The sequence below is a fragment of the Eschrichtius robustus genome, chromosome 6 (assembly GCF_028021215.1).
Source record: "Eschrichtius robustus isolate mEscRob2 chromosome 6, mEscRob2.pri, whole genome shotgun sequence".
Lineage (NCBI taxonomy): Eukaryota > Metazoa > Chordata > Mammalia > Artiodactyla > Eschrichtiidae > Eschrichtius > Eschrichtius robustus.
The window spans coordinates 3725941-3753491 of record NC_090829.1 but is presented as its reverse complement, the minus strand read 5'-3'; the positions used below and the strand labels follow the sequence as shown (position 1 = coordinate 3753491).

The 27551-nt window shown below is 43.5% G+C and overlaps 1 protein-coding gene across 1 annotated transcript; it reads left to right on the top strand.

Moving 5' to 3' along the window:
* The first annotated feature begins 1897 nt into the window (after positions 1–1897).
* Positions 1898–25941, top strand: NR1D2 (nuclear receptor subfamily 1 group D member 2). Its single transcript, XM_068545839.1, has 8 exons — positions 1898–2210; positions 8523–8789; positions 9710–9798; positions 11693–11837; positions 13658–14283; positions 16021–16206; positions 18605–18815; positions 25071–25941. The coding sequence occupies exons 1-8, from the start codon at positions 2195–2197 to the stop codon at positions 25265–25267; spliced, it is 1737 nt and encodes a 578-aa protein (XP_068401940.1). The 5' UTR covers positions 1898–2194; the 3' UTR covers positions 25268–25941.
* The last annotated feature ends 1610 nt before the right edge of the window (positions 25942–27551 follow it).

Here is a 27551-nt window from a genome sequence, read left to right as displayed (position 1 = left end):
CAACCTCAGAGCGAAAGTATTCGGAAAGAAAATTCCGTAAAGTTTCCACCAGAGTGCTGGAAACTACTTCCGTAGCATTTACATTGTATTAGGTATTATAAGTAATCTAGAGATGACTTAAAGTATACGGGAGGATGTCCATAGGTTATATGCAAATACTACACCATTTTATATGAGGGGCTTGAGCATCCGTGGATTTTGGTATCCACAGACGTCCTGGAACCCACGCCCCGAGGACACTGAGGGAACCATCCGGCATGGCCTTTTTAGAATGGTGTCCTCTTTATGACTTCTGCCTTCTACACTGTTCACATTTGCCTCATTTTACCCGTGCAGAAGCAGATGGTGGTTGGCACATAAAATAAAAAAGCAAGCTACAAAGTGTAGCCCGGGGAAGCCTTGCTCCAGCATCACAGAGGGTGATAAAGCCCTGAGGTCGGGAAGGAAAGAGGACCACATTGTGCAGAGAGCTGTGTAGAGGGTGCTGGAGAGCCTGGAGAGAAGCAGGGCCCAGAGTTTGTGCAGGCCTTTGCAGAGCAGCTTAAGGCACTGGCTTTTTCAAAAAAAGCAATAGGAAGCTATTGGAGGGTTTTGAGCAGAGGAATTAGACCTCATTTACATGTAAAAAACAACACTCTAACTGGGGAGAAGTGCCTATAGGTGGATACAGGAGTAATTCCCCTGTTAGGGAACTATTACAGTAGCCCAGGCAAGAGATGACGATGGTTTGATCTAGAGTAATAGCAATGCTGATGGTGAGAAGCACAAAGACTGAAGGGAGAATAGCTCAGATCTGTTCACGGATTGAACGGGGGTATAAAAGGCAGAGAGAGAGAGAGACAGACAGACAGACAGAGGGGGAGAGACAGCAGAGTAGAGAAACCTGACTTGTTGGCTTCAGGAACTGGCAGATTTACCAGAAAGTAAAGATTGAGTTGGGGCAGTGTGTGTACGTGTGTGATGGGGGGAAGGGTGGCAGGGGGAGAAGAGATGGTGCATACGTAAAAGAGTCTCACACATTACATGTCCCTCAACGTTTTATACCGCAAATTTTCAAAAAGCAACTGGGAAAGACTTTTACAGTGAATACCCACAGACAACATCTCAACTACCATCTTACTGTACTTCTATCCATCCATCCCTCAGCCCATCTTACTTTTGTAATGCATCTGAATTGCAGACATCAACGCACTTCCCTCTTCATTCCTCAGCACACATGTCATTTGTTTCCAGCTTTTTCCTTTTGATGTAAAATTTGCATACAAGGCAAAATGCGCAAATCTTCAGCGTGCATTCGCCGAGTTCTGACACATGCATACGCCTGTCTGCATCTTAAATTTGAGCTGCCTAAAGGACGTCAAGGTGGCATAATCAAACGGGCTGCTGGATGTCGGAGCGTGGAGCTCAGATTCAGCACACAGGTGTGTCTGAGCTCTTGGACTGGATGAAGTCACCGAGGAGGTGTAGAAGGAGGAGATGTGGGCAGTGTCCGCAAGGAGCCCGGCGTTCTGAGGTCTGTGGCGGGGAGAGCGGACCTGCGGGGCGGTCTGGGGCTGGCCCAGCCCGGGGCCTGAAAAGCGGGTCTACTCGGCGCCACCCGGCGGTCCTAGGTAACCATCGGAGGGGCCCCGAGGTGTCACTAGATGGGGGGGGATTGCAGGGTTGGGGAGGGGAGCAGGGTTGGGGAGGGGAGCGTGGTGAGGGACTCCCAGCCCGAGGCGGGAAATCGGGAGGAGGAGGGGAACCGGGGTGAGCGCGAGCGGGCGACGGCGGCGGGAAGGAGGGGGAGGAGGGGGAGGGGCACCGGCGCGGGAGGGGCGGAGTCGCCGCAGCGGCCGGCCGCGGGGCGGGCGGAGGGAGGGGGGGGTTGTGTGCGCGGGTCACATGGTCGCGGCTGCCCTCCCCGTCAGCCGCCCTAGCCGCCGCGGTGCGCTGGCTGCAGGAAGCCGCCGCGCCGCCGCTTTGTTGTCAGGGCCCCGCGAGGAGCGCCGCTCGCCGCCGCCGCCCTCTCTCCCCGCAGCCCGCTCTCCGGCCGCGGGACCCGGGTCCGGGCGCCCCGCCCGTCCTGCCCATGAGGGGGCCCCGCGACCACCGCTGCCTCCGGCCCGGGGCGGCGCGGCGCTGAGGCGGCGGCGGCGGCGGCGCTGCCCGCTCTGCGGGATCGGGCGGCCCCGGCCCCCTCCCCGAGGGCACCATGGAGGTGAATGCGGGTAAGAGCCGACTGTGGCGGGTGGGGCGCGGCCGAGGGGCGCTCGGAGCCCAGCGGGCACTGCGAGGGCGGCGGCGGGGGCCCGGGGCCGGCGGGAGGGCAGCCGCGCGCCGCGGACCCACGTCGGGCTCGGTGCTCGTCGCCCGCCGGCCCGGCCCGAGACCGCCCTGCTGGCCGACCGCAACGCCGCAGCGCGGCCTGACGGCGCCGGCCCGGCCCCCCCTCACATGGCCCGGCCGCGCGAGCCACGTGCGCGCTGTGTTTACGTTCGGCGGCGCGCGGGCGCCGGTTGGCTGGGCGGGCGCGTGACGCGGCATTACATAATGGGCGCTGGGGCGGCGGCGGCGGGCGGGGACACGTGAGGCCGCGCGGCTCCGTGACCCACATTCCCGGGGCCGCAGGGACACGTGGGGGCGGGGGCGCGCGCCGGCCGGGAGCGCCGCAGCCCGCGGAGGCCCCGCCCCCGGAGCCCTCCGGGCTGTGACGTGGCCGCGATCCGCCTCCTCCCCCGCGGGGTTGCTTGCCGCGGAGGGGGCCGCGCGTGCGCGCCCCGGGAACCCGCGGCCCGGCGGCCCCGAGCGGGCGCGGAGGCCTCAGTGTCCTCCGCCGGCGTGCGGAGCCGGGGCCTGGCGGGCGGGCGAAGCGCGGCGCGTGGACGCGCTCGGGCCGGAGGAGGGCCCGCGGGGCCGGCGTGGGGCTTCCCCGACACGAGACCCTCCGGGGTCGCCCGGCGGACGGGCGGAGGAAGGTCCCGGTTGTGGCGCTGCCTCGTGTTTACCAAAAAAAAAAAAAAAAAAAAAAAAGAAAAGAAAGAAAATCAGTTTTAACGATCTGCTCGGGGACGCGACCGACCTTGCACACCTTCCGTGATGAATACGCCCGAGGCGCCAGTCGGGACCGTGAGGGATTCCACCCTTAGCGAAGCCCTCGGCTCATGTGGGCGGTGACCCCGGGTGACTCCTAGGCGTCCTGTACAGCTGGTCCTTGTCAATTCGCTTAATTGCTTTAAACCCATGGGTCACTGGTCTTTCCTGAATCTGGTAACAGATTTTTTTTTTTTTTTAATTGTCTGTGCTGCGTGGCATGTGGGATCTTAGTTCCGGGACCAGGGATTGAACTGGGGTCCCCAGCAGTGGAAGCCCCAGTCCTAACCACTGGACCGCCAGGGAAGTCTCAGGATAACACAATTTGACTCTGTCAATCCCTTTCTTGCTACAGTTCCTGTTGCAACGCCTCAGAGCAATACCAGGCTCGCTTCTGCCCTTTTAGCTGCCCCCCCTTCCCCCAGCGAAGGATGGCCCTTTACCTAAAGCCAGTGAGGTTGCAGAAACAGGCAGTGATTATTTTTTAAGTTATTATATGTTCTAAACCATGCCTTGATAACAAATTGTTGTGAACGTTCCACAAACATTAAAAAAAAAAGCGCCATTTTCCTGTGTTTTAATTACCTGTGGGCCTACTTAAGCTTTGAGGATAGTTTAAAATTTTAAGTAACTCTATTATGGAATTAAACTTTTACTTGGTAAGGATTTAGGGATTATACAGTTCAACCTCGTCTAACCCAGCGTGAATGAATTCTTCCAGCTTCGTGGTCGGATAAGGTGGGCCGGCTCAAGTGATTAGAAAGTTTTTGTCTGATTTGAGCCTTCCTGGAACATTATCAGTGAACTTAATTTTGATTTTAATTAATTTATTTAATTAATTTATTTTTGTCTGCACTGGGTCTTTGTTGCTGTGCGCGGGCTTTCTCTAGTTGCGGTGACGGGGGGCTACTCTTCGCTGCGGTGCGGGCTTCTCGCTGCAGTGGCTTCTCTTGTTGCAGAGCGTGGGCTGTAGGGCGCAGGCTCAGTAGTTGTGGTGCACGGGGCTAGGTGCTCCGCGGCATGTGGGATCTTCCCGGACCAGGGCTCGAACCCATGTCCCCTGCATTGGCAGGAGGATTCTTAACCACTGTGCCACCAAGGAAGCCCCTTAATTTTGATTTTAAAGTGTGGCTACAAATTATAAAATTTCCTTGGGATGATTGCTGACCCGCCCCCCCCCCATCACCGGTTCACATCTCTTGGTCCTTGGTCAGTGTTGTTTTTTTCCTCATCATCATCCTTGTTGCCCTTTGGGATGTGGCATCCAGAAGTGGAAGTTGTTGGTCAGTTACCAGGTTCCAAGCTGGGGATGCTGCTTGTAAATGAGTTCTCTGGCAGGCTTGGCTTTTGTAGCATATTGCTTTGCTGACTCACAGTAGCCTTGCGGTCAGCTAGATCCTTTTCATGTGAACTGATGTGAAGCTAGGTTTCATCCATTGTGCAGATAATTGTTTGAGCTGAACTGTAGGGACTTGCCATTATCATTCTTAAATTTTCTCTTTTTCCATTTGGCTCCAAGTTCAAGCTGTCACAAGCTGTAATCCAGTATACTCTTTCTGCCATCCCTCTGTCTGAAGGAGCGTTGATAAGCATTCCCTTGAACTTCCTTCACGTTGTTGTAAATGTTGGCTGGGGTGGGGCCAAATTCAGTGCTGTGTGGCAGCCTCTGACCCCTTCCTTTGGGTCGATAACATTTTATTAGTCAATATCTATTCACCCAGTGACCATTTCATGTAACTGTGCTGTAAATCATGACTCACTGTGTCTCTGCCCTTTCCATGATTAATACAGAGGGGAAACAGTGAAGCTGTAGAAATTGACTCTATACATTCTTGTCACAGATTTTGATTGAGTATACCAAGTTCTTTAAAGTAAATAACATATTGTACACACTTCATAACTGTGGCCGTGATGCACATTTTAAAAATTATTAAAACATTCCCACATAGGCCATCGTTATCTTTACAAATCTGTAGTCTACTCTATTTCTCACTGGGAGAGAGAAACAGTAAGATAATGGGAAGAATCAGAAGTGAAGAAGGAAGTTGCCTGACTAGTCATTGGAGTTGAGGGAGTCAGAAGGTGGCCTGGAAATAAGAACCTGCAGGGAAACCACTGGGTCCACGTGACATGTTCAGAATTGAAGGAAAGAAGCGTGGATAGAGGGGGTTAGTTTTGTTTGAACTATCCTGATCCAACTCTTCCAGTATAATGACGGTAAAATAATAATCACCAGTATCTGTTGAGCATTTATGTGCCAGGCCCTTTACATGTGTTGCTACTTTGGTGCCTCACATTAACTCTATGAAGGAAGGTGCTGTTGTCACCATTTGAAGATGAGGGTCAAAGTAAACTGAAGTGAGTAACTTACCCAGGCAAGTGGGAGAGCCAGATGCACATAATTCACTTGGGGAGCACAAGCTGTGCTAGGTTGAAGCCCACATAACATTTGAAGGCATATGCAAAGCTTGGTGGTCCTGTCTCCTCGGGGGTCCATGTTGTTTGCCGTGGTACAGGGTCATAGCTGGTGGAAAAGGCAGGGGTCAGTAGAGCTTCCCCATTTCATCATTCCTCTTTTTTAATCTTGTTGCTAGTCAGTAGGGTTTTTTTTCCCCAGACACTAGATTACACTTGCCCCCCTACCCCTTCCCAGCAATTTGCATGGAGACAAGAACACTGTTTTACAAAATAAGACCTATTTGTTTTTTGTCACCATGGTTTTTGTTTTCTTAAATAATCTCTTCTGTAGTACATCATTTAATAACAACATATTCTTTAAGACCCCACTTATTGTCACCTTGGCTCATGATCTCTGCCCTCTGTAGTGCTCTTGTGCTGTCAGCAGTTCACAGTAGTTTGTATGAAACATTGCTCACGTTGCACTGGAATGACTGGTTAACAAGGCTGTCTCCCCAGCTGGCCTTTAAAGCCTTTTAGGGAAGGGACCATCTTGATCTCTGGAGCCCTGACACTGGGACACAATTGGAAGTTTAGTGCTTCATTAGGTCCACTCTATCATCCTGTGAGTAGAAATTATTAAAAACCTACTTTTAAAATGAGAAAACTAAAACTTCTTAAAGGTAAAAATGTTTGGTTCTAAGTCACTAGGCAGAAAAGTACACTCATGAGTTGAACTCAAGCATATTTTCCACGATGATGGGCAGTGGGGGTGGGTGATGACGGGCAAGCCTAGAATTAGGGTAAGAATACCCCAATATATGCTGGGACAGTAAGTGCTTCCCAGCAGTACAGAGTTTGATACTGGCTGACATTGACCACTGGGTAAGCCCTAGCCTGGGAACCTGGCCCAGCTCCAGGGTCCTTTTCAACTAAAAATAGAGAAGACTCTGCCTCAGCTAATTTTAGCTTGAGGTTCTGCCTGTTTCTGGAGCTGTTGGGACTTGCTGGTTCAGGGATTTTACCTTTCTTGTGTTACCATTAAAAACTGTCTCTGTAAAAATCGCTTATTTTAATAATCCCCTTTTATGAACACCATTTCATTTCAATCTTATCATAACTCTGGCAGATATTGCCATTTTATAGAAGATGACTCAGGTTTAGAGAGATTGAAAGTGACCTGCTTGCCCAGGTCTTCTCAGTAAGAAATAATACTCTGTACTCTGGAATTAGACAGCCTTGACTTTCAACCCTGGCCCTGCCACTTAGTAGCTGTATTAACCTTTCTGAGTTCCTCTTCTGTAGAATGGAAAAATGGAAGTTAATTTTATAGGGTTCTTGTGAGGATGAAATGTGGTGTGAAATTTTGTCATTTTATTCTCGGCGTTGTTGGTGTCTTGTATTTTTCACTTCCCCTTCTTCATTGGGTTGAGGAACTGCTAGAGGTACCCCTTGCCTTCTAGGAAATTAAATTTTAATGTTTTTGGGTTGCTAACTGTCGGGTGGGTAGATTGGTGTCTGGTAGATGCTAACACAACTAAATCAGTGTTGAAGGTCTTGCTAAGAGAATGTAGCTGCTTCTTGATGGGTCATCTTTGGTTCCCTGGTTCTTGGCACAAATGCTTCCTGTAAATGACTGTTGATTCCCTAAAGACAGGAGTTGGATCTTAACTGGATTGATAACAGACCAGTAATTTTTCTTAGATTTGATTTTGGAGCTTTTGCAAAGGAAGGTGTGTTCTGGGTAGTTAATACCGTCTATTGCCTAGTCAGTGCTTTAATCCAGTTCTTAAGCCATCAGGATAGCTCGGATATCTAGAAGTTTATTTCTAAGCTGAGGTAGTTAGAAGACCTCGTGGGTGTAAATGGCTGACTCAAATGCTGGCCCTGGGAAGGTCTAACTTCCTCACCTTTTATCCTCTTGAGATGTTAGTGAATTTACTACCTGAAGTGTCCTTTAGAAAAGATAAATAGCTGTGAGACCTTCCTTTGGGAATTTATTGAGGACTAAGGATAATATTTTTCTTCGTATCCTGTTCCCAGTGGAGGTAAGTGAGAAAAAAGTAGCAGTTTGCTACCACCTGGAATTTCTAATATGACCTTTAGATCTCTGAAGTTTTATGAAAACAGAGGGCACAGTGGTTTTACCCAGTAACACGACATTTGATAGACTTCCAGGTTAAAATAGTTTTTCTCTGGATTCACAGTGTATTAGAGATATTCAGGCAGTTAAGTCGGTGAAAAAATCAACCTTGAAAACTGGGGGCCAATTTGTGCTTGAGTTCACTAGTTGTAGCTATTCTTAAACTTCAATATGCAAAGAATCACCTGGAGAACTTGTTCAAAATGCTCATTCCTGAGGGTGCCTTCTCTAGTCTGGGCTTAGTGATAAGGGTGTCTGCAAGTCCAACGGCAGAAGTAGGTGGAGAAGGCAGTATGTGGAACTGGGGTTTAGTGGATAGTCATAGAGTCTTTGGGGAACATCACGACAGAAAGATACTGGGGGCAACAGCTATGAAAGGTTTCTCATTTCCAGATAAACTACTTTATCCAGAGTTCCAAGTGTTACGTCTGTTCCTGATTGACCTGTGTTTTAGCCAAGTGCTGGGGGAGTTAAATGATGAACCCATTGTTCTGGGATTGTTCCATGTAAAGGTATAATGAAGAATGTACAGGCAAGACCAGAACCAGATTTCTTCACGGCCAAAACAACTTGATTACTCTATGTTGTAGCTCAGGAAGGTTTTTCATTCCTTTTAGGAATACATTGGAAGATGAAAAGCTTTAGGTTTGGATCTGCATGTGCTCAGAATAACAAAGCCAATGAGAACCTGCTTACTTTTTAAATCAGTGGGAATTGTTTGGCTTTGAACCTTGTGGAAGCAAGAAGAACAGTAGGAAATAAGGAAGAAAATAAGTTAACTTTTTCCTTGTGCGGTAATTTTAATCATTAACCTGTTTCTAAAGTTAGTGACTTTACTGTTCAGATTTGCAAAAGTAGAAAATATGTATTATTGTGTATCTAATTATCTGATTTCCCCCATCTTTTCTAGGAGGTGTGATTGCCTACATCAGTTCTTCCAGCTCAGCCTCTAGCCCTGCCTCTTGTCACAGTGAGGGCTCCGAGAACAGTTTCCAGTCCTCCTCCTCCTCTGTCCCATCTTCTCCAACTAGCACTAATTCTGATAACAACGGGAATCCCAAAAATGGCGATCTCTCCAATATTGAAGGCATCCTGAAGAATGATCGGATAGATTGTTCTATGAAAACAAGCAAATCGAGTGCACCTGGGATGACGAAGAGTCACAGTGCAGTGACAAGTGAGTTATTTAGTTTTCTAAAGGTTGGTGCCACCAATTGCAAGTGGGGCTTGTTTTATCAGCTGTTCATTTGGGGGACCATTTTATTTTGGGGTATAATTTTCACTCCCTTCTGGGTAATCATAGTTCAGTAGTTAGGTAAGAAATCAGTGATGATCTGAAAAGTTGCAGCCTAGGGGCTGTCATAATTGGTTCTTGCTGCAGAGCAAGATCTGTGGTTATGTACTCTGTCTGACCATGTTTCCTTCGAGGGTAGCCTCTTACCCCATTTCACAGTTATTTCTCTTCTGCACTCCTAGTGCTGAATCTGGTTTCTAGAACGGAGTACTTACTCGTGGAAAGGGGTTTGCTTTCATGAAGTTGGAGCTAGGAACATTTAGAGGATTGGGATATCCAAATGAGTCGTGGAAATTTGGATCCCTGAGTGAGTGTGGAGGTGATGGGCTGGTACAGGGCAGGATCAGGAAGAGATGGGACCTGACTGGTACCTGCAGGTGAGTTGAACTGAGTATTTGTACAGCAGCCTGTGGAGACACCCCTTTGCACCTTTTGTTGATTGACACCTCTGGCTAACTTCTTAATTCTTATCCAGCAGGATTGTTTTCTTAGCTCTGGTTGCATGTCTGATGTAAAGTAACTCTAGATTTATAAAATTTCAGTGTATGTTTAAAATCATCGGGAATGGAAAAACCAGCTCTCTGAGATATTTTTGGCAGTGCCATAAACTGTTTAAAAGAAATTCATGATTTCTTTTGATTTGTCAATTTGGTGTAAAGATTTTTCTTTTACGTTATAAAAGTAGATTTGTATATTTTTAAAGTACTTACAGGCTGAACAAAATAAAATATTCAGTTAGAAAGAAAACAAACAATTTTAGTTTTTCTTCCAGCATTTCACTTTTGTGTCTGTTTGTGCCTTAGAGTTTAGTGGCATGGTTCTACTGTGTAAAGTCTGTGGGGATGTGGCGTCAGGATTCCACTATGGAGTTCATGCTTGTGAAGGCTGTAAGGTAAAGCATGCTTTTGTTTCTTTAAGCTACCGATTCTGGGATTAAAGAAATTGCAGTTAGGATTGCCAATTTACACAATTGATAATCCGGGAGGAGGAGAGAAGTCAGCTGTTCCTCTTAAAGTCTTAAGCATTTTACGTAGTGTATAAACATAACTTGTTTTGAAAAATATATTTTAAATTCAGTGAAAGTGTTTCTTTTTTCTTTAAAATTTTGATCAAAATAAATTTGCTATCTCACTCAAACTTAAGCATGGTGTGAAGTGTCTATTCATTAGTGTGTCAGGCACTGTTCTAGGTGGTGGCGGACAGCAGGGAGCAGAGCAGGCGCGGCGCTACTGCCTTTCTGGGGCTTAGTTTAAACCAGACGTCCAGTGGGTCTCATCAGATACTTTGACATTCTGACAGTGTCGGGTGCTAGGAGTTGGGAATAATTCCTAGATGTTTGTAAAAATGTGCTCTCTTCAGAAGTGATGCCAAGTAAGTAAAAGAATCTTGAGTATAAGTTGAGCCCTTGGGAAAGCTCATTTATAAGTTTAGTTGAATATTCCTGAGTCAGATAATTCCAAGTGAGAAGTCTGCACCTCCTACTTATATCTAGGGAATCTCTCTCTTTTCTAATCTGGCACAATCCTTTCTCCTGAATATCTAAAATTAACATGGCCAAGACACGTGCTCTTGCTTTTCTCTGACTGAAGCAGGAATCCAGTTTGGCAGGATGTGTTGGGTGAGCAAAACAGTGAATGTACATGATGGAAGAGAAAATATTTTCTAGGGTGGCTCTGAATGAATTGTGAATTTTGTAGCTCTTAATGGCTCGATCACTTCACAGGGCTACTCAGTATTTTGTACAGATGTAGCACTTTTCCACTGTTTTAAAATTCTATTAATAGTTTTTTTTTTTTTTTTTTACAAAAATATGAAATAATGTGAGACAGGCATTAGTCTCACTTTATAGCTAGGGAAACAAAAGCCACAAGCACCTGAGCCTGGTTGTGTATTCCTGATAAATACCACACATAATTGCTCTTAAAGATGTGTCTAGCTCATATATTATAGTGTCCAAGTATACTACTGCAGTAACAAAGTATAAAAATGTTGTATCCCATAATTACTAATATAGATTCATCAAAAACGTGGTTAGTTATGATAGTCAAGGGAAGTACAGTTTAAAATAATTTTGGTAATTTTGATTTTCCTGAAAAAGTCAAGGGAACCATTAAGCTGGAGATCTTTGAAGACCACTCACAGAGCATCAACTTAAATTGTGTAGTGAAGGCAGTTCTGTGTAGCCGTCTAGCTGGGAACTGTCTTTCCTGGATCCTTAGTTGGTCTGTAGCGTGTGGTGTGACACTTACCTGTTGCGGACAAGTAGCCAGGAACATCTGGCACGTATAAGTAGGCCTTGCTGGTGTCAGCAGGTAATAATCCAGGAAAGACCGAGTTCTACCAACGTAATGCTTAGTTCTAGTGAGGAAGTTATGGTATGGAACACATTTCTCTGTCAGCTTGTTGAAAATGTCATTCATGTTTCAAGGGTTTTGGAATTTGTATGTGATTAAAGCGTGAGCCGGAGAGCGTGGCGGCAGGCAGGGCTGGTAACAGGGTAGAGTGTAGGACGGGGGTTGGGTGGGCAGGGGTCTTCGGCGGTACTGAGGTTCTCCAGCGGGAAGCATGGAAGAAGGGCTTTGCTTGGCTAGTAGGCACAGGTGCTTGCTGATGTCGGTAAGAACCCAGTTAAACTGTGTGTGTCAGTGTTCTGCTTCCCTCAGCTCTAAGCCAGAGTTACTTCCTGGTGGCTACCAGTGTCCTGGCTGGTGAGGTGTGGGAGGACGCTTACAAGGGGTTCATCTGGATGGTTTTAAATGGATGGCTACGTCTTCCTTTGTTCTTAGGGCTTTTTCCGGAGAAGCATTCAGCAAAACATTCAGTACAAGAAGTGCCTGAAGAATGAAAACTGCTCTATAATGAGAATGAATAGGAACAGATGTCAGCAGTGTCGTTTCAAAAAGTGTCTGTCTGTTGGAATGTCGAGAGATGGTACGTCCCCAGTTTAAAGAGTGCTCTCCTTAAAGCGCGTGGAGCTTGGCCCTTATTTCTCAGCATAAACCGGAGCTATAAGCCGATTACCAATGGCCCCCTTGTGCTCAGGGTGAAGCAGGTTTTAGAAAACACATTTTGATGCCTTGTAGGATGCCAAATTCATTCAAGTCAAAATTTTTGCATCATCACCCCAGAAACAGCTTTTGGCTCTCTTCTTTTTTTGTTGCTTGCCTGTGAAAAGACCCATTTTTTCCCTACGCAATTTGAATACTTTTTCTTTTTCCTAAAAAAAAAAAAAAAAAAAAAAAAGATTTACTTTTTCTTGATATAGGAGTCCTTGGCTTTTTTCCGTGATCTCTTAGCAGTCCTGAGGAACCCATTCCTCCCTTCGTGAATCAGCTCTATCACTTCTCAGTCCTGATACGACACAGTGCTTTTAGGGCACTGTTTCTGAATACTTTGAAAGGAGATGCAAAATTGAAAGAGACATCAGGGTCTGGAGTGGAAGTGGTTGCTTATTTCTGGCATGACCCACTCCCGTGGAAAATAAAGGTTGTGGGGATTTGCAGGACCTTTAGTATTATTTATGGATGACGTCCCTGGAAGATGTGACTCTTCTGTCCGTTGTTCTTGGGAAATCATTTTTGGATAGTCTCATTGTGTTCTAAGTAACATAATAGAGGAGTATGAGGTTTTCAGAGGGATTGGCTTCGTAGAGTTAATTAAGAATTGCTAAGAATGAACCTTGTATTTATCTAGGGAAGGGTCATTTAAGCAGTCCTTTAGATTACTCTAGTATTGTACCGACGCAGAAATATAGTGTTGTAATGAGGTTCTTGAATGACAGGTTTCAGCAACTGATGTTTTGTATTTCCAGTTGCTTGAAAAATTTTTCTATAGCACTAGAAATACTAATCCAAAGTTGATGGATATTGTGATTTCCCCAAAAAGAGTAAAAATGGCCATCAGTTGTACAGGAGGAAGCAGAGGTAGAGTGTGCACCATGATAACGTTGTCTGTCTGTGGTCGTGACAACGCCAGAGGCTGTAGTTAGATTAGTGAGGCTTTCTTGCTGGGTGGATATTGAATTTTTATTATCTCTGTATACATGTTAGGTGGAAAGAAGCTTTTCCCCCCCAGGGATATGAACGTTGGAAACAGGAGTCATTCTAAGACTAGTCTCTAAGGTAGTGCAGGATGAATGATTTTATTTTTTGTTTCATCGATTTTAATTAAAATCCAGTAAGTTTATTTTCCAATAACTACATTTCTATTGACTGTGATTTTTCTTTTTTTTTTTTTTTTAAAGATTTTTAAGAAGTTGGAAAAGGAGATCCCTTCATAGTTGGGTCTTGAGAATAAGGTTACAAAAATGAATGGACAGCGGTCATTCGGGGAGTGATTGTACCTATGGGTTCCATCAGCATTGGTGGATGTGGGTAGCTGAATCACATGTGCCTTCTTGAGAGCAGAGCCTTCAGCTTTCTTAGTAAGGTGCCGTACAGTAATGCTGGTCTGCTGCAAACTGATTTTCATTAGTTAATTCCAAATTTCTTTCTTAGGCTTTGCTTATAAAATACCCTAGAGATCTTCTTAGCTTTATTTTGAGAGAAAAACGAAACATTCTCTTCCTGCTCCCACTTCCTGTGGTACCAGAAAAACATAACCAGCAAGTTAAGGATAATTTGGGCCAGACACAAATGGATGTTCTTTACTCATATGACTAGAAGCCATAGCTGTCAGAGCCAGTTTTGTGTGATTTTGTATAAACAGGTCTTGTTTAGAATGCAGATGCTAAATATCTTTTTCTTCGATAGCTGTTCGGTTTGGCCGTATTCCTAAGCGTGAGAAACAGAGGATGCTAATTGAGATGCAGAGTGCGATGAAGACCATGATGAACAGCCAGTTCAGTGGTCATGTGCAGAATGACCCATCAGTAGAGCATCAGGAGCAGACAGCTTTACCAGCCCAGGAACAGCTGCGACCCAGGCCCCAGCTGGAGCAAGAGAACATCAAAAGCTCTGCTCCCTCTTCGGATTTTGCCAAGGAAGAAGTGATCGGCATGGTAACCAGAGCGCACAAGGATACCTTTATGTATAATCAGGAGCAGCGAGAAAACTCGGCAGAGACCGCGCAGCCGCCGAGAGAACGGATTCCTAAGAGCGTGGAGCAGTATAACTTGAACGATGACCGTTGTGGCAGTGGGCTTATTAGCAGCCACTTTCCTTGTAGTGAGAGCCAGCAGCATCTCGGTGCACAGTACAGAGGGAGGAGCGTGATGCCTTACGCCAACGGGCGTGCCGTTTGTGTCACAAACGGACATGGCGTGAACTTCTCCAATGCTTATGCTCAGAGAGTATGTGATAGAGTGTCCGTAGATGGATGTTCTCGGAATGAGAACAAGAATAGTTACCTGTGCAGCGCTGGAGGGAGAATGCATCTGGTATAGTGAAATCACTTTTTTTGCTCACTTTGTATCAAGGAAAGCTTTGGAGGCTTTCTTCTATTCAGAGGACAGGGGCGGGGGTGTCGGAAAACCTAAGAGACTTACAGAATCAATTTCGCGCAGTACTTTAGGTCAAATATTTTTAATAAGCATCATTTGCTGAATGAGCTGATTTCATACAGAGCTAGGTACAGGCATGCTGTCTGATTGGTACTATGATTGGGATTAGGATTTTATGTAAAATATGGATCATGAAGAATTGGTCCTTTAATTCTTAGAAATCCTTTTCAAACTTGAAGCGTTCAGTTTAATCATTGCCTCACTAGCTTTGGGATTTTCTCAGAGGGCTGATCTTTTAGCTTGCCATGGTCAGTAATTCCTTGATTTAGAAGGAAAGTGTTTTCTTTAACCATTATAATGCAAAAAGGTCTTTGGATATAGAACATGGATGTTTTGTTGTTTGAAAATTTAGGCATAGTTTAATACAATTCGCTGGTTTCTAAGGATTTTCTCAGACTTCATCCTGTGGAATGAGTTAATGTTACTCATATCATTTAAGTGTTTTCATCAAATACAATAGTCTACATGAAAGTACATTGTTTATATTCAGCCCAAATTTCATCCAAAACAGCAGTACCACGGCACTTCCAGTTTACACAATGAGATCCTTTGATAGTGCTTGGTATTTTCTACAGCCAGGTAATTAAAATCTTCTTTTTTCATGTTCAAGATAGTTGACTCTACCCCAATCCTAATGTTAGATTTTTTGGGGTCACTTACAAGTATTTGATTCCATGGATCTGGGAGGTGGCCTCATATTTTTTTAGGCTTAGTGGCTCTGTTAGGGAGGGAAAAAACATGTAAGCATTTAGGTTCTGCTCTGTGATATTCTCCATGGCTATAGAATCATCCCATTCCTCGATCTCCTATGGATTTAATGAAAATTTAAAGGCCGATTTTACCAATAGAGTATACAGTGTATGTTTCATAATCTTTGTAGTGTCCTAATACTTTCTTTGGCTTCCTATTTTTTCCCTCCCCAATCCTCGTTTAGAAGGTCCATCTTGTATGTCCAGTCATTGTGTCCTAATTGAACAAGTGGAGGCCAGTGGTCACACCACTGTATATGAAATAAGTGGTCAGTGACCTTTTTTAAAAAAGTGAGGCATCTCACTGTCTTTTCCTGTTTGAAATTACAACAGTGTAATTGTGCCTATTTAAAAAAAAGTGAGTTTTGAAATACTAAGTGCGGGGTTGGACTCTAGGCCTGTGACTTCTAGCTGTATTTGGATAAATCACTAAACCTCTTAAAGTCCCATTTCCTTATCTAAGAAATGGTAATTATAATGTCTGCCGTGACTAAGTAGTAGGGTTGAGAATCAAGTGAATGAATATGTATGAATTTGTTTGAAAACCATAAAACCCAGTGCAAGATGGCAGCAATATTACATAAATAAACTCTCAAACCTGTGCAACAGGTTTTTGAACTAGCTTGTGATAGATGTACTTTTTCTTAGGCTACCTCTTTTATGATAAGTTAACTGCTGTTTAAGTTAGGTTGCTCTGAGGCTCTCTGTCACAAGGCAAGTATCAAATGGAGAAAGCGCTAATATTAGTAGATTTTACTCGTGTCAGAGGGTATGTTCATGGGCTTTCCATTGATTGATATGCTACCTTTGAAGTTTCTTTACCACCTCTCACAATTCAGTAGTTCTTCTGTTTTGTGTGTATTAGGTTTGTCCAATGAATAAGTCTCCGTATGTGGATCCTCATAAATCGGGGCATGAAATCTGGGAAGAATTTTCGATGAGCTTCACACCAGCAGTGAAGGAAGTGGTGGAGTTTGCAAAGCGTATTCCCGGGTTCAGAGATCTCTCTCAACATGACCAGGTCAACCTTTTAAAGGCTGGAACTTTCGAGGTAGGTTTTATTTATCCTGAATATTGATACAGGGCAAGGTAGTATTTTATTTTATTTTATTATTATTATTTTTAAATAAATTTATTTATTTATTTTGGCTGCATTGGGTCTTCGTTGCTGCACGCGGGCTTTCTCTAGTTGCGGCGCGCAGGCTTCTCATTGCAGTGGTTTCTCTTGTGGAGCACAGGCTCTAGGTGCGTGGGCTTCAGCAGTTGTGGCACATGGGTTCAGTAGTTGTGGCTCGCGGGCTCTAGAGCGCAGGCTCAGTAGTTACGGCACACGGGCTTAGTTGCCCCGCGGCATGTGGGGTCTTCCCGGACCAGGGATCGAACCCGTGTCCCCTGCATTGGCAGGCGGATTCTTAACCACTGTGCCACCAGGGAAGTCGAAGGTAGTATTTTACTTTGATTCTTTTCTCAACAAGTATTTATAGTCCAGAGGCTGAAAATTTCAACAAAAGATTGACCATCTCAGGATCTTGGGAAAAGACAAGGTAAACGCCGAGTTACTTAGGACTTGAGATACAAACGGACTGTATTTGCAGCACATGAACTCCAAGTTCTAGAATCGCTTTCAGGTGTGGACTTGGTGGGTTCCCCGAGTTAGACAGCTCCTGAAAGCCTAACCCAGCGTTTACTATGTTCAGTACTGGACACGAAGGGTAAATAGATCGTGGTTTTTGTCTCCTAGGAGATGGTAGGATATTTGGGAGGTGTTTCAGACATCTCTTATGTACCGCTGTGGATCCTCATGGCCTCGCCTCACTCCAGGATCCTTGGCTACTTGTGCTACTCCACCTTCTCTTGCTGTGGTGCCTTCTGCCTGGGCCTGGGGCAGCCCCTGTTGCCAATTTGAGTAGGATGCAGGCAGAGCCTCTCGCTGTGCTTGCTTAGGTACCTCTCCCGTGTCTGCCCCGGGGCTTCCCTGCTGCTGCTGAGGTGGGAGAAGTCTCAGCACTTGCTCAGCACTCACGTTGGCATTATCCTGAAATGCAGGGTGTGGGTGGGACGTTGATGCCGGGTGGGCCCAGTCTTTGATCAGCAGGGGAAGGGAGCTGGGGGAAGATCTTCACTTCCCCAGATGGTCCCACAGGATCCGGCTCTCAGTTGTTCTTGATGTCAGGTGGTGTCCAGCTTAGCAGTATGTCCTCTGATACTGACTCTCTTTCCTTTCCATCTCATTTCCTTTTTCTTAACTCCTGTTGTTTTCACATGTGCCAGTGCACATCCCACATAAACCCTTGCCTTCGGTTCTGTCCTCTGGGGCACCTGAGCTAGAACAGAGAAGATGTTTTTGTAAATAAAATAGCTGTGATAGAATTCCAAAGAAACACCTGTAGGTTAGGGTTTTCAGTTCAAAGGGAAACATTAGACTTAAGGTTTAAAGTCAGAAGGGATGTCAGAGATCGAGTTCAATTCACCCAGTTTTGAGGTTAGATAACTACAGCCCAGAGAGGTGAAGAGACTTTTCTTTCCTGGGTTACCAGTAAATTCATAACACAGTCAGGACTAGAACACGAATCTCATGCTCCAGGACTTGTGTTCTTTTCACCTTGTGATTTGTCTGAAGATTGCTGTGTTGCAGAGCTAGCACCATCTTCTTAGAAGGTTCACTCTCTTTCGGGTTGTCTTGGGTAAAACAAGTCTTTGCTTGGGAGCATTGCAAAGGGCAGGTGTTTGTTCAGTGTTCCTCTGGTTATGAGAGAAATATGTGACCTAGATGCTACCGTTTACTATAGTGGAGGGAGTGCTGCAGGTTAGCAGTTGTTGACTGGTTTGGTTTGGATTTCCATTATAACTTGATGTCTGGAGCACCTACTATCATAGTTTTCTTTGTGTATTGTCTCTTTGGGTTATGCTTTCTTAAAATAGACTAATCAGAGTTCGTCTGCTGCATTTGCCTTGGTTGCATTTGGTGTTTGGGTGTTTCCAAGTGTTGTTGCATTGAAATACTGCTCTTTTTACTTAGGGCTTAGAGACCATATGATACACTTGGTAGCTTAAAGAGTTTGTTAAATGCCTTTGGCCAAGGCCCAGTTTCAAATTTCTTGGCATTGTTGCCTGCTTTAATTTCGGTTTTGGGGCTTTTTTTTTTTTTTTGCCTGCTTTAATTTTGAATTTACATTTCAGAATCTTTATTAATAGTTTCAGAGGATCACAGGACTTGAGTATTTTGCCACCGGTGGCTGGAATTTTTTTAATGCTCTTCCTAGAGTATTTATCGCTTTGGTGGAGATTTTGTCTTAAGCAAATGGTTCTGGGTAAAAATAAACTCAGTTTTTCTTCTACAACTCTTTTTTTATGTGTAGGATGTCTCTTAACTGACTTGAATACTGAGTTATTTTTTAGTATTACTATTGAACTTCCCCAGATACATTGAAGTCTTTTTCTTTTTCCAGGTTTTAATGGTACGGTTTGCATCATTATTTGACGCAAAGGAACGTACTGTCACCTTTTTAAGTGGAAAGAAGTATAGTGTGGATGACTTACACTCAATGGGAGCAGGGGATCTGCTAAACTCTATGTTTGAATTTAGTGAGAAGCTGAATGCCCTCCGACTTAGTGGTGAAGAGATGAGCCTGTTTACAGCAGTTGTCCTGGTCTCTGCAGGTAAGGGAGCTGCTGGCCACCGTGCGGCACCTGGAGTGCGGTGGCCCAGTGGGGAGAGGGTGGCAGGCGGCCAGGTTCCGGCAAGCTGTGTAGAGGGGAGATGGCCTCCGGAAAGATGCTAAACTAGGAATCTGGTATTTTTGCATAATTTTTTTTTTTTATCATGACAGTAGAAGTCAAAAGTGCTGGATAAAAGGATGTTTAGATCTGGGCCTCACATATACCACTCTTAGTCTTTAGCTTTTGTTCATGATTTTTTACGAGTCTAAAGCGTTATTTCATGCATTTATTTTTTGGAACATTGTGTATTTCTAGGTAGGTGGTTATAATATGAATCTAAGTTTTAGTTAAAATATTATGTGGGTTACTTGAAAATGTTACAAGTATCAAGATGTATTACTGTGTTTTGTTAACAAAAATCAGAGAATTATGAGTTGTAGGCTTTCACCAGCTTTGCTACTGAATTTTCTGTGTGACTTGGTAAGTAATTTTCTCTCTTTGGGTCTTGGTTTCCTTATCCTGTGAAAGGAAGGGCTTGTACCATGGGAGCCTCCAAGATTGTTGAGTCCTATCATTTAATGTTTATTTATATGAGTCATTGATGGTGTTTCCCAGTTTCCCTGCCACCTTGCATTATATTGCAGTTATTTCTGACCAAAGTATTTCAACTCAGACAGTAGTTAGTAAGGCAGAGATTATTCCCAATAGCAAATTGGAAATTGAGACAGTGACTTTCTTGGGGACATGTAAGAAAGTGCCAGCCATTTTTAGGTATCGCTAACTTTATTTTAAACCATTTGTTGAGCATTAGACAGTATTTTGATATGACTTACTTTAAGTTTCCCATTTGCTTCCTACTGCGTAAAAGACCTTGTGCTGAGCACTGTGAGGGTTGTAAAGTATAAGTTGTGGCCCCTGGTTATGTGGCTGGACTGTAAGTCAGTAACTCTTACATCAGCGATCCTTAAGGAGAGGAAGCTCTTTGTATATCTTAAAGGGCCTGTTGCACGTCAGTGGTATAAAAAACTTATGCCATTTGCAAGCATTATTTGGCTACCTTTTCTGATCAGCTCTACCTGGGTAGCTAAAAATGCACACTTATGGGAATAGTTTGGATGGACTGTGTCAGTGAGGGATGCCTGTTTTCTCAGTAACCTTGTAATGCCTCTTGCACTTACCTACCATTTCGCAGTCTCTTCATGAGGAATTAGTAATGGTTTGAGTTGTCATCCGATTACTAAATCTGTAATTGTGAAATAAAGGTAATCCATACTTGTTAACTTCTTTATCTGATGAATATGCCTTAAGTGCTAGGTGCTCGGGGGAGACAGAACAAGCATTAAGACACAAGCTTTGTGTTCCATTTGGAGAGACAGAACCAACACAGAAAGCTTTGTGTTACTAAACTGCTTGGTTCTGACTGAGGTAGGTAGGAGTTTAGGAAGGAAGATGAAGTCATCTGAGAAGGCTTTGTGGGGAGGATGGGGTATTAGGTTTTCCCAGCCAGAGGTGAGGGAGGGCACGGGGCGGGGCCAAAGCCTGGGGTGCACAGAAGGCTTGAGGTGAGGGGAGCAGGGGATTACAGAGTGACAGCTGTGCGAGCTAAACAGAAGAGCTGTAACTGAAATAAGTCAGTGTAACGTCGTAAGTAGGGGAATGATCTGGCATGAACAAAGCGGTGCTTTAAACTTAGTTCTGCATTTTTGTCCTGGGTGGATTAGACAGGTGAGTCATCAGAGCTGGAGAGTCAGGTTGAGAGGCTGTTGAAATGACTCCAGGTATGAGGCAGTGGAGTGAACTCTCCTGAAATAGGTTGTGGCAGAGGAGGGGGGATGGAGGGACTATGTCCCCGAGGTAGTTCAGGGGAAGAAAAGAAGGCCAAGGGGTAAAGGGGAGCTCTCTGCCAGAACCATGCTACTTCAGTTGTGTTTTCCACCAGGAACGTGATTTTTATGTTTCAAATTTTAATTTTGAAAAAGCCTTCTTTTGTTATCATAAGAATAATAGGGGTTCTTTGAGAAATTAGAAAACATTAAGATGAAAATAAAGATGAAAATATCACTGCCAAGAAAGACCACTGTTAGCATTAGGGGGTCTGCCTCTCTCCACTCACCTGTCCATCCGTTTGTCCATTTGCCTGCTTATTGATAGATGGTACCAAAGGGGAGGGACTGACTGTAAAAGATGGTAAGGCATTCTTGTTTGCGTTGTGTTTATATATGAAGATACACAGGCAACACAGCATGCATGCATTTTAAAATTTGTTGTTTCACTTAAATATATGATAGTGTTCGTGTCGAATTTAAAGCTTTGTCACTTGAAAAGAACTATTGTTGTTTTTAAAGCAGGAAAATAAAATTCCATAACTATAGAAGAGTATAAAATGGAAAGCCTTCCTTCTTTTATTCCTAGCCTGTTCTTCAGAGAACTAGATTTCTAACCATCTTTCTTTTTAATTGTTCTGATGGTTGCTGACCCAACTCTAAATACTATGCCTCTTTTTATTTAGTAGATGTAACTGATAAATAAAAGTTCCTTCTCGGGGCTTCCTTGGTGGCGCAGTGGTTAAGAATCCGCCTGCCAATGCAGGGGACACGGGTTCGAGCCCTGGGCCGGGAAGATCTCACATGCCGCAGAGCAGCTAAGCCCGTGCACCACAACTACGGAGCCTGTGCTCTAGAGCCCGCGAGCCACAACTACTGAGCCCACATGCCACAGCTACTGAGCCTGCGCTCTAGAGCCCCTGTGCCGCAACTATTGAAGCCTGTGCGCCTAGAGCCCGTGCTCCACAACAAGAGAAGCCACCTCAATGGGAAGCCCATGCACTGCAACGCAGAGTAGCCCCCGCTCGCCGCAACTAGAGACAGCCCGCATGCAGCAACAAAGACCCAATGCAGCCAAAAATAAATTAGAAAAAAAAAAAACAAGGTCCCTCTCACTTTTCCCCCTCAATTTTTATGTTTTATTTTTCCTGCTACTTTATTGGTTTTATTTATAAATTTAACATGCTCACAGTCTTTGCTCACTCACTCTTTCATAACCTCTCAGATAGTTTAGATAGAATATTCTCACCATCCAGGGACACAGGGCCCTCCTTTCTCCACATCCCAGCTTCTTCTGTGCTAACATTTCTTCTGCGTTGTCAAGAATGAAAATATTTACGTTCTGTTCTATAATGTGACTATTTTCCGTGCTTTATTTATCAGTTGATGTTAAAAGTTGAACAGTAAAACATCAGCATTTGTCGTAGCATGATCACGTGAATAGTGCTCATAGCGTTCACACGGTGGGGCTGAAAGGGTAACAAGGCAACAGAGACTCTCCCCTAAACCTGCCCTTCCTGAAGGGCGTGTTCCAGGGTCAGATAACGAATGGGTTATTTATTTATATTCTCTGTTAACTGTTTAGAATTAAGCAACATTATAGTTTGCTTTATATTCAAAATAGCTTTTGTTTTTCTTGGAATCTACACTTGCCTTCTGGTTCTTGTTCTGTTCTGGTGGTGGTTGTCCGAAGAAATGCTAGTTAATGATCTCATTATATAATTTCGTCTTCACAACAGACCTTGGATGTGAGCTAGGACATGTTATCCTCAGTTACGACAGGCAAGGAATTTGAGGAACAGGGGGCTTGAATAATTTGCCCAGGGTCACATTTTTCATAATGGGCTGATCAGGCATTTGAACTCCTGTTAGTCTAGCTTCAGAAGCCTTCCCACTCTACCACTTGTTAACAGAATAGCTCTAGCTGCTAAGGGAGTCTCAAACATGGTATTTATTTGCCTGTGAGATTGGAAGATTCTTGATACCATGGAGAGAAGAGGAATTATACCTGGAAGGTAAATTCTTTTTCAGGTTGTGTGTAATGGCCGCAGTCACTTCCAGTTGAAGATTAGAGACTGGCCTGTGGGTGTGAGACCAGGGCTCACCTGGATGTGGGTTTCAGCTGTCCTCATGGAGACTTCGTTGAAGGAATTTAACTTCCATCGTGTAGGAGGTGAATATGCATCAGGAGCACAGTTGGTGAGGAGGACAAGCTTGGGAGATAATTAAGGAAGTAGAAAGCTGTATCATGAATTAACTTACGCAGGTAGTAGTATAGCACTTAGGGCATCATTTGGAAGGTGAATTTCCGTTTCAGTCTGTGCATTCTAGTGTTGCAGTTTCTAGAGGATCGTTGTTCTGTGATCCAGCTAGATTTGTAGTTAGGTCCTCTGGCCTTCAAATCATGAAAGCATGGTTTTAGAAAAATTTAATATGATTAACATTTTTAGGTACAGTATAGGCATCTGTTTCCCCGAAGGGGGTTGACTACATAAGCATAGGTCACCGAAACACAAGATATTCACTGGAGGACCAACCACGTGTAATACCAACTCAAATGTCCTTTCCCACTTCCTGTCTGTTTCTTTCTTTGCCATCTAGATTATTTTGTTTGTGGGGATCACCGTCATTCTTTCCCAGTTGTTATTGTAAATTACTGATGATACAATGTAAACCTATTACTTTCTTCTGTCCAAATATGAGCTCTCTAAAGGAAGGAGAGGTTTGTTTGTTATGTTCACTGCTAATTCCCTAGCACCCATCACAGAATAAGTGTTTGGTGAATGAATTAGTAAATGCAAGGCTGTTAAAGAAAACAATTACTTGAACATTAAAGGCAAGGAGAGTCTTGGAAGCATGATTGAAAGCTTTAAGTAGTTTTGCAGAGATGACCCTTATGATTGTATGGCCAGAGTCAAGTGTCAAAAGAGATCTTTTGTCCATCTCACAATTTTGTGTGATAAATCATGACTCCCTCCGCCCCCCAGCCAGTAGTCAACATTCAGTTTGTTTCTTTTCCTATAAGAATTAGCACACAGTTGTAGTCATAATCCAAATTTTATTAAATGTAATATAAAACTAGTTTCATCATTTTTTCCTGCATTTAAGTTAGTGAAACTTCCCCCCCCCCTTTACTATTAAATTTTAGTCCTTGTTCTGAATGTTGGCATTGCAAGTAACGTTTTTCAGCTATCAGTTATAATGTAAGACCTCCTTGATTTCCTTGTAAAAAAAATGAAAAAAGGGTGTAAATGGCCAGAGAATTTTGCTTCCTTAGAGAAGTCCTTTTCTTGTTAATTACAACCCCCTATACTTGGAGCCATTGAATATTTCTTGTGCACTACGGTCTCCTATTGTGAAGGGAAGAAATAGCCCATGCTGATGAAAAAAGTCCATGGCAAACAACATAAGTTTGGCTCATTTAAGGATACTTTCCTTTATTGCTGGTTTATGCTGAATCACTAATTTATTAACATTTTTGTATGATGAATTTAATAAACACAGTTTGCTAAGTGAAAGTGAATGCAAGTTAATGTAACTAGGTAATAAAGTTGCATACTATGTTAGTTATCTACTACTGCATAACAAATTACCCGAAAACTCAGTGGCTTAAAAATGCACACATTTGTTATCTCTGAGGGTTAGGATATGGGTGCCTCTGGCTCAGGGTTTCTTCGGAGGTTGCAGTCGAGCTGTGGGCAGGCTGTGGTCTCACATGAAGGCTCCACGAGGGCAGGATCCGCTTCCAGGCTTATTCACGTGGTGGTTGGCAGGAGTCATTCCCTGCAGTCGTTGGACTGAGCACCTCAGTTCCTGGCTGGCTGGCGGCTGGGGACCACCCTCAATTCCCTCGCACTCAGGCCACTTCATAGGGCATCTCACATGGCATCCGGCTTTCCTCAGGGCAAGCGAGTGAGAGCTTGCCTGAGGTGGAAGCCACCGCTTTTTCTACAATGTTTTATTCATTAGTAGTGAGTGAGTCTGGCCCACCCAAGGGAAGAGGGATCCACTCGTGGGTCTCAGGTGCCTGCCACCTATGGTGACGTGCAGGTGTGGTATGTTCCACATGAGATGAAAATACACTGCTAAACCACATGACTCATTTCGTTTCGCCAATCAGAAGCAGTTGAAATTAGATAGCATCTAATTTTAAAAATCAGAACCTCTAGATTTTTGTGAGCAGGTACCTAATCACTATAAAGAATTTTGATTTATCAAATGAACTATGTGATATATATTTTGATAATAAATAGCTATAAAAATTTGCCATTGGGATTTTAAAAATTCTGTCAGTTATCTTTTGCCTCTGTTGCAATGTGTAAAACCTTGTTTTGAATTCATTAATGAGACCGACGAGCACGGATTATATTTGTATTTAATGTTAATAACACGTCCTCTCCTCCATCTCGCCCTCTTCCTCACTCTCCCTCAGATCGATCCGGGATAGAAAACGTCAACTCTGTGGAGGCTTTGCAGGAAACGCTCATCCGCGCCCTAAGGACCTTAATAATGAAAAACCATCCAAACGAGGCCTCTATTTTTACAAAACTTCTTCTAAAGTTGCCAGATCTTCGATCTTTAAACAACATGCACTCCGAGGAGCTCTTGGCCTTTAAAGTTCACCCCTAAGGCCTTTGTTTATTTAAACATGAACTGATTCATGCTGACTGTATATTTTGTGCTGAAATGCTTATTTACGTGTGTACCGTGCGTGGAGGTAGGAGAGACCTCTAAGACAACATGAGACTGCAGGCCGCCTCTGTGACCAGGCAGCAGCTGTTTGTTTGAGATTTCTTCAGCCATGCTTAGACATTGACCGCAATCCCCCGGTAGACCAGTCAGCGGTGTTGCACTTAAACTGGAGAAGTTACACTGAATTATAGTCACACTGAATGTTAGACTTTTTCATCTGCCAAAACCAAAAACCATTTTGATCTCCCTGTGGTACAAATATAATGCACAATCACAAGTATATGAGGACTTAAAAATTAATCCTTTGTGGTGGAAGTTCTCTTGTAAGATGGAAACTTGATTTCACCCCAATACTGTTTGATCTGGTGATTGGAGCCTTTGCAAGTTAGGAAACCTTGTCTGTGCTCCACTCTGCCACCGTGAAAGTGCGTGGTCCTGGACAGGCTCGCTGGTTGTGGAAGATGAGACTTGATCGTGTTCCCAATGCCCCACCTCACAGAGATGCTGACGAATGTCTAGAAAGCATATTTACCTCCTGGGAGATAGGCACTATGTAAATACGGTAAAAGTTTTGTTATTATAATTATTCACAATAATACTCTTTTTATTTCTATGCATTTCTGAGAAATCATTTCACAGTCCACACCAATCTATTATTCAGGGTTCCTGCGTATGTGTGGGTTATCCTTCTGGCACACACATATTCAAAGTTTATGGGTACATTAAACACATAGTATGTGTACATATTATCTATGTGAATATAGTTATATATAAATATATTTCTTCACAATATTTTAAACTGTGAAGAACTTTATCATACAATAAACTTAAAACAAGAGGTGTCAAAAGACCCAAATTAGGTGCATTTTACCTGTTGATGACATAACCATTGCTTTAAATCTTTAGATAGTAGAGTAAAGAATTTATGCTCTATTTTTGTTTGTCTAAGCAACACTTAATGTACAAGTGCAACAGGCAGTTGAGTCCAGATTTCAAAAAACATGTATTTCAGAGTTCATCTTTGGCAAAATCTTTGGTTCAGGTACTAGTTGTTTAAAAGTTCATTCAGATTCTTACTTTGTGCTAAGAAAGTTGCACTGCTGCCCCTTACGCACATGCTGTAGCTTGATGATAAATATTTGGAGTCTTTCTGGAGAACCAACCAATGTTTAAGAAAACTGTTCAATATGTTGATGTGTGCCTGTGTGTGTGAGTGTGGGTGTGCAAGTGTGTTCTGAATCCACTTGTTTTTTTCCCCCTAAATAACACTACAGGGATTTTGTCAAATTAGATTTAATCTGTGATTTGAAAAATCATTTAGTGTGTGACCTACAGGCTTAGAAATGGCATAGTCAGAGACGTTTCATCCATATTTCTGATACTGGGCTTTATTAAATAGATAAGATCAGCCTCTTTATGGCAGTTGGAGAAAATTGCCAAAAAGTTGAGGATTTTATGTATGTTTTTCTGTTGCCCTGGAAGATAGCAATTAATTGGATTTTGGGGTAAAGTTGCCTTCTATATAATTTTTGGATTGTATAAAATTACAGAAATGAAAAGATCCCATTTTACTCTACTCAGCCTGTTACTTTAATGACATGTGAGCAGAATGCCTTATTTTGTAACCTTGTTTAACTTGTTGCTACTGGGACTTGAATTTCTGTGGCACTAGTTAAGTTAAAACAGAGTTAAACCCTCTCCTTATTAAAGAGGAAAGGTGATGGTGATGTCTGTAATACAATATAAACCATAATCGTGATTTACCTTAAATAGGTATGACTTTTATGGGATATACAGTATAGTTTTTGTGAACTCTTTACATGATAGCATTATCTTTTTATAATTTTTTTTTCTAAGATAAATGCACAGTTTTCTTCTATGGGGAATAGAAACAGCTTTTTTGAAGTAATACTGAAAACCTCAAAGATCATGTTGTTTCTTAATTTTTGCCTTTTGCATAAGCCTCTTTATAACATATATCTTTAAAACAGTTACTAAGTCTTTAGGAATGTGTAACCAGAACTATGTTAGTATTGCTTATAAAACTTTAGTTAGGTTCAATATATACATGTATACATTATATATAGGTATAGAGATTTGCATTTTGTCTTGTAAAATTTTATTTGAACAAATTCTTCCTGTAGGCAATGGGAAACAAAATTAATAGTTCATATGCCACTCGTAGCATTTCTGTATTTGAAAATAGCCCAAGATTGAAACT

Coding starts and splice junctions, on each gene's coding strand:
- NR1D2 (XM_068545839.1), top strand. Junction 8,790..9,709: donor GAGTCACAGTGCAGTGACAA/GTGAGTTATTTA, acceptor TTTGTGCCTTAG/AGTTTAGTGGCATGGTTCTA. Junction 11,838..13,657: donor TGTTGGAATGTCGAGAGATG/GTACGTCCCCAG, acceptor TTTCTTCGATAG/CTGTTCGGTTTGGCCGTATT.